The sequence below is a fragment of the Penaeus vannamei genome, chromosome 8 (genome assembly GCF_042767895.1).
Source record: "Penaeus vannamei isolate JL-2024 chromosome 8, ASM4276789v1, whole genome shotgun sequence".
In the NCBI taxonomy this organism is placed as follows: domain Eukaryota; kingdom Metazoa; phylum Arthropoda; class Malacostraca; order Decapoda; family Penaeidae; genus Penaeus; species Penaeus vannamei.
In genome coordinates, this window is record NC_091556.1 from 40,712,667 (window position 1) to 40,720,166 (window position 7,500).

The 7,500-nt window shown below is 35.4% G+C and overlaps 2 protein-coding genes across 11 annotated transcripts in view; one reads left to right on the top strand and one right to left on the bottom strand.

Moving 5' to 3' along the window:
* The window catches only part of LOC113812411 (uncharacterized), a 19,017-nt gene extending 13,374 nt beyond the window's left edge, over positions 1–5,643 (top strand). Inside the window, 7 exon segments of the mRNA XM_070124110.1 lie at positions 207–286; positions 961–1,206; positions 1,769–1,910; positions 2,192–2,401; positions 3,092–3,210; positions 3,483–3,572; positions 3,574–5,643. Of these exon segments, the coding sequence (XP_069980211.1) occupies positions 207–286; positions 961–1,206; positions 1,769–1,910; positions 2,192–2,401; positions 3,092–3,210; positions 3,483–3,572; positions 3,574–3,786 (1,100 nt within the window). The 3' untranslated portion in view covers positions 3,787–5,643.
* Positions 5,032–7,500, bottom strand: part of LOC113812417 (platelet-activating factor acetylhydrolase) — a 29,747-nt gene continuing 27,278 nt past the window's right edge. For 8 of the 10 annotated variants that reach the window (XM_027364292.2, XM_027364295.2, XM_027364290.2 and 5 more), the window contains one exon: positions 5,032–7,080. In XM_027364292.2, the coding sequence (XP_027220093.2) occupies positions 6,953–7,080 (128 nt within the window). In that variant the 3' untranslated portion in view covers positions 5,032–6,952. The remainder of the gene's footprint in view (positions 7,081–7,500) is intronic. The other 2 variants (XM_027364293.2, XM_070124655.1) reach the window with 1 other exon arrangement.

Genomic DNA, 7,500 nt, shown 5'->3' on the forward strand with positions numbered 1-7,500 from the left:
TATGAAATACGATCAGGGTAAGGATATTCTAATCTGAAAATGCAATCATCGCATCAATTTTGCACAGCGAAGCAAGGCATTTGTTATAATGGTTGTATTTAGTGCATGGTAAAAGGGAAAGACAAAAAAGTGTTCGGAAGAAGTGTTCGAATCTGATCTCACGGACTTCCATTTCCATTTGTCATACTTTCTCTTTCACTTCTTAGGAAACGAACTCCTGCAGCCTTTTGTAAAAAAGTTTTCAGAATACTTTGATTTGCAGATGACTTGCTTCAGTCAGCTGGCTGCAAGACTAATCAGGTTCTTTTTTAACTTCGTTCTTTTTTATTTTTTATTTTTTTTACATAGTCGAATTCTCGTAGTGACATTCCAACTACAGTAATGTACATATACAATACACACACACGTAAATTATATGTTTATATATATATATATATATATATATATATATATATATATATATATATATATATATATATATATATATATATATATATATGATATGTTTATATATATATGTATGTATATATATATATATATACTATATACTATACATTATATATTATATATATATAAATATATATATCTATATATATACAATAAACTTGTGTCCATATATCCTAAATAGCTTACTTAGGTCTATCCTCTTATCAAGGAACATATCTGTGTAACATGTCTAACTTCCCCATGATGCTCACTTGATGATGGTAAAAGATGGTGAAGGCTAAATCAGTAGCAACTCGAGGTGGCGTCATGGCGTCTGATTTATTTTGGGAAAAAAACACACATTTTGATGATGTCACTAAAGTTACGGATGCTTTGTGAATAAGTTCGATCATTTTGGTCTTAAATTTTCAAAAAACGATGGAAAATAATTATTTTAATGGTTATATTTCCATTGAACAATCATCAAAATAGCCCTGTGGGACGCCATGAATTCTCGAGTTGCTACTGATCTAGCCTTCTCGCCGCGTTCCTCGACAGTTGCACACGAAAGCAGAAGTGATGTCCGTTGACGTCACTGACAAATCAACAGCGAGAGCCTATTATTCTCGACCACTGACAGAACAGCTTTACACTTACTTCAGAATCAGAAGTTTCGAAGCCTCGAAAGGGATCGACTTCAAGCTAAATCCAGAAGAGCACTTTAAGGTTCACTTCCAGTTGGATTATCTTCAGCATACGCCCTTCTGCTACACCATCAAGGTTAGATGTCCTGACTGCGTTTCGCCTCATCATCACTAATATTTTGGCAATAACAATGATTAAGAAATGATAGGAGTAAATTTCAGAGATTCTCTAATACAAACAACCCCCCCCCCCCTTTCTTTTTCTTTCTCTCTCTCTCTCTCTCTCTCTCTCTCTCTCTCTCTCTCTCTCTCTCTCACACACACACACACACACACACACACACACACACACACACACACACACACACACACACACACACACACACACACACACACACACACACACTCACACACACATACACACACACACACACACACACACACACACACACACACACACACACACACACACACACACACACACACACACACACACACACAGTGTGGGGGATGAGGGATCGTAAAAAAAATCTCCATTATTACATAAATAATTACTTTTACTATGCAAACTGGCATCCCTTAAGAAATGAAGAGTATAATTCCTACTCTTTTTTTGTATCACCTTATCTATATTCCTATCAAACTTCCCCACCACATAGATCGTAGTCCTCATGAACTTTCTTAACCCCACAACACAGGTCTTCAACCGCAACGGTGAAGTTTTCCGTCCCAAAGTGCGAATTTTCCTGGCTCCGAAATTTGTCAGTGTCGGCCCGAGGATGAACTACTCCGCACTGCTTCATTACTGGACGGAGGTGGATGTGTTCGAAGCAGATCCGAGTGAGTTGTGGTATTATTGTTGTTGCTCAATTTATATTTTTGTTATTATGCAATTCTTGCTTTTATCATTACTTATTTTTGTATAATTTATTGTTCATCTATTGTCATTCATTATTTTTTATTATCAAAATTATTTCAATAATATAGTGCGCGAAGTTTAGATTAGGTTATTTAAGCTTGCAAATGAATAAAAAACGTGGATTGCAATATTGTCAATAATATGCATATTTAGTGAAATATTCATGATCAGAAAAATGGTAATGACATTCTATGCCGAGTAGTTATTCTTTTGTCATTAGTGATTCTAAATCTAACTTCATTTCAGTTCAACCTGGCCCGGTCGGTTACATTACAAGACTCCAGTGAGAGCAGCATCTTCAGCCTTGACACTCCAGATGTGCATTTCGCCCCGCAAAAGAACGAAATCTATGGCGGTATTTTCTTGTACAGTTTCGCATTATCGTTACGTATCAGCTGGGATGGTTGCGAGGGTGGGTGTCAAAATGTGATAAATGATGCAAATACAAACTCGCTCGGCCATTTGTCTGAGTGTTTGCGGGAGCATGGCACGACAGCCCCCGTTGTGCGCTATTTTCCTCAGCGAATTTTCTGTACATTCCACTCACAAGATGGAAATTTATGCCGACAGATTTGATCCACTGCACACCTATCCATTTGTGTGTAGTTTTGAAGACCACCAACGGGTAAACTTCCCTTTTCCTTTTAAGAATAAAAATGCACGGTAAAGCCGCTAGGTGAATAAACAAACTCGTTGCTGCAGTCAGACGTCTGCAACAACGCATTGATACGTATGATTGGACGGACGTCGTCGTCGCACAATATCTCATCCTCGTTATTTATCGTCCACCAATACGATATATCAACAGTATCCTAACACTCTCCCGTATCATGATTTCGTAATCCATCATGGCAGAAGACGGGGTTGCGATCAACCCTCTAGTGCGAGTGCGTGACGACATCCCTCTGATGTGACGCCGAAAAGCCGACAGAGGCCAATCGAGCCGCTTCGCAGCTTTGCATCACATTCCGAGATGCAACGATGTTCAGCCGTCCACTCTAATGATACATAAGCGGATACATACCTAAATCGCTGAATGGTATTTAAGTCACGCGTACTAACATCCATTCCTAGCCATTTTAAAGATTCCCTTCCCTTACAGCTGTAGACGGGAGAACGTCTGGCTGCAGCTGGCCAGAGAATCTCCAGCTGCCTCGGGGTAAGCCAGATAGCATGAATTTCCTTCTTTTCGTGATGGTGACTGACGCCTCGTTGGACACGGTGAGCTAACACTCTTAATGAAGAAATTGCCGATGATCCATAAGCAAGGATAATGTTTGTAATACTTTTTAAAAATGTGTAAAAAGACGTGCGCCCGCTTGCATCCAACCATCCATTGCCACACACACAGAATACAAGGAAAAGCAATCGAACAGTCTATGTTGTTGCCATTACTATTGTAGTTTTTTTTTTTGTTTGTTTGTTTGTTTACGAACATTAGCATTATTATCACATTTAGTTTTGTATTTTCTTAATTTCTTCCTGATTTGCAGCCACTTAGCCAAATGCACGGCTGCACAGATCCAGGGAACTATTACTTGTCGCCCGGCTCGTGTATAGCTCCCCTCCTCTCAAGGACGTCCCCCATGCAGTTTCTGCGGCCTCCCCAGTGGCAAGTACCCCGACCAGTGGCCCATGGGATATCCTCTGGACAGGAAGAGTGGCCACGAGACGATCGAAGCCTTCGTGGACGAATACTCGAACATGAGACTACAGGTACTCGTCATTATGTTAGATAAGGACACAAGTCTCGTGAGGAAAAATGACATGGTTGAATGCCTTCGCTTTAGGTGTTGAGTCAGTCAGTCGGTCTATCTGTATAAATATCCTGAGTCCTTTCTAATGTTAAAAGAAAAAAATATATTGGTAATTCCGTTATTGTTTTTAAAAAATCATACAAGTTCTCATACGGCACATCCATTCAAACATGGATCCGGGAAAAAAAATGCAACCCCTCAGATGCATTATCTGCGCATCTGAAGACAATGTTTTTGAATGGTGCGGAAAAGTATAGATTTTTTCTTTTTTGTCCTGCTGAAAGTACCCGGCAATCGATAGGCCGGCAGACGGCATATTTTCGAAGGGTGCCGGCTACTTTTGAACACCCTGCACTATGGAAAACCACTTCTACCAAATACTGTTTACTTGTAACTGGAAAAATATTAAAATTTGGGCCAAAAAGAGGAAACCTGAACATCATGGGTGTAATGAAGCTCTTCCTCTAGCACAAGAACCATCTGAATAGCAGAATCTAGATTTGAAATATTTTATTGATCTCACTAAAAGGCTTGATGCAATGAAAAAACTCACACAATAAATATGAAGTCGAATTGAGACCTTAGTTGTGAAAGATTATGCCCAATTAAATGTTCGATCTACAAAACAACAGCAAGCTAAACATCATAGTAATACCAGTACAAATTAGTCTTATCTACTTCACGACCAAAGAAGGATACAAACAAAATATATCTCAATTACATCATTTTATCTTAGTTCTTCCATTTAAATACATATTCCTTTTTCTTGAAAACAAATGCTTCTTTATAAAATTTCATCACACACCTGATTAATTATTCTCAGTACTGCCTAAATATCTTTCATCAATTTTTTTTTTTCAATATTAAAATTATATGTAAATCTCAATGACTCTTGAATATACAGAAAAAATGGAAGTAAAAATATGAATATACCGTCTATATGTGTAAACACTATATCACAGTTTCTCCTCTGCTTGTCAGCATCAATGACTGCTTTTTTACCGTTTATCATTCCCTGTCTTGATTGTTTTTGATGGCCTTTTTACAGCTTTTGTTTGTGTTTGTTTTGTTTCTAAATACCTCCAAGATTCTTTATCAATGTCCTTTATTATGTACCTGGACAATTTTATCAGGGTATTTTTGAAGCTGCCTTACTTTCTCATATATAACCAATCATATGTTTGCATTTCCTTATGACTGTCTGTCTGCCTACCTCCAAGTGTAATTTTTTTCTAAATACATCTTGTTACTAGATCTTTATACAACAAGGGTAAAAAAAAGGTCATTATACAGAAATTATTCTTCATATACAATGTAACATTTTTAATCTAAAATCTATATTCATAAAAGAAAATAATATATTACACAAAAACTTACAAGTATATAAGGAACATCATAACACATGCACATAAGAGCACCAATAAGATTGTTTTATCCAATGCCACATAGAACATGTGGTGTCCACTGTAGTTTTTGTTTTGTGAATTATGTTAAGGAACTAATCAGATTTTCCTTTTTTTGAGTTTTCAGAAAAAATCCCTAATGCTGTTATCATAATTGTTGACATCATATTATATCAATATAAAATAAAAAAGAATATTTCTGAAAATCAACAAAAAGGGTAAATAGCTGATATCAATAGTAACAGTGATTGACTCTAGGTGAGTAAGCACTTGAGGAACTATCTTTGTGTGAACACAATTAATAAACTAAACTCACAGTGGATACTTCATGTATGTACATGCCACCCCAGATGTTACCGGGTTAAAAAGTTTGAATGCCCATATGATCGCTATTGCCCAGTAGTTTCTCTGCATTGTTTCTCATGATTGTCTGATTATTTTCCTTTTATATTTCTCTAAGTTATTAAAGAAAATCACTGAATACTTTTTTTTAAAGGATACTCACAAAGAATAACTTTACAACGAGACAAGTGAAATAAATGTTTAAAATTCTTATTTCCTAACACTTGCAATAGCTTTGAAAGATTTAACAGAAAGCAAATCTCCTTCAACTAAACTTTTCAAAAGCTTAAAAATGATTTTTTTTTTTTTTAATAACAATAACCAAAACATATATAGTTTCGCCAGTTATTCAGTCTCCATAACTATTCACAGCTTTGACTGCAAAATACGTCTCTTTACATACAGACCATATACAATGGAACTCTCTCTCTCAGACAGGAAAGCCTCACATCTTTTCTGAAGTTCTAGTTTGATTCCTGTGAAAATTAAAGTCATGTTGATGTTGGAAAAAAATATTTATTCAATATCAGGGGTGAAAAAAGTGAATGACGCAAGGTTTCTAATTATAAAGGGTCTGAAAGAGCTCTCGGTGACCATATTCCAGTTAATAGCAGGCCTACTGAGAACTTCTTAAAATACATAAACTTCACATGTTGGAAGAACAATAATGATGACATAATGTTATAAAATGGACATAGTTTTGGTATTGTTAAGAGTATCAAAAATATTTTAATGTTTCTGTATATTCTTGAAGACAGTAGTGAATAATAAAATGATTTCTGGCAACAAATATATGTAAAGTGTATACAAAAGACCAGCTGTAAGTATATGTTTATTGTTTCATAATGAAAATATCTCTATATTACATTTCATTATCTATTTAAAGGACAGTGAAACTGATGGAGACATTACTTCACACACATATTTATATATTTATATATTTATATATATATGTGCGTAAATTGTTAATCATCAGAATTAAATCCCTTATCAACATCTATTCTTATTTACTGACCTTTTAGCACAAATTTTTAGTAAAAGGGATTTGGAAACATAGCAAGGATTAGGAAAAAAAAATATCTTACTCTCAAACACAATGACTTAAATATAAAAACTAATAATAATAATAATAATAATAATAATAATAATAATAATAATAATAATAATAATAATAATAATAATAATAATGATAGTAATGATGATAAATGCTCTCTACTCATTTGGCATAATAAAGTATCACACATACATAGAGTACAGTAGGGATCTAAACAAAAATAAGGAGGCACCTCACTGGCTAAGCCAAGAATTTCAGCACACTACAGTCCATCTTTTACATCATGCACCAACACCATGGCACATGCCTTTGCACCTTCCAGCAAAAGCTTTACTCAACCTCAGCCATTCCTTGCAACCACACTAATATATGCACCTCCACCATATTATCCACTGACTAACATGCAATCAGATACGGTTGTACCCCGGATCCCAACCCAGCATTCCTTTCCCAGTCCCATGTAGGCCATGTACCACTTTATCCTTGTGGTTCTCTAAATATGCCTCATATTGGTTGCAAAATTCTGGCTTCATACCTGTGAAGGAGGAATTCTACTTAAGGATGTGAGATTAGACAAATAAAAAAATATATACATTTGAGGATTTCCTTCTCTTAACCTTACTAGTGTTAGGAAACCCAACTCATCCAATACTACTTCTCTGCATATCAATAATGGAAATAAGTCAGTATGTTAAAACCTTCACCTATTACAAATTACTAAGGTATGTTACTTGCTAGCCTTCACCATATGAGAAATAATCAAATGAGGAAAATGTTATAATGATTTATTTGTGAATTAAAAATGCAGGAGTAGGCAGAAAGAATCAAGCAATACTGTATCTGTGAAGAATACTTTCTAGCAATTGCTAGCAATGGCAGTGGTAAACATTTATACTTTTGAAATAGTTACACAAACAGTAACATAAACATAAACATGAAAAAAAGGTTACAAAAT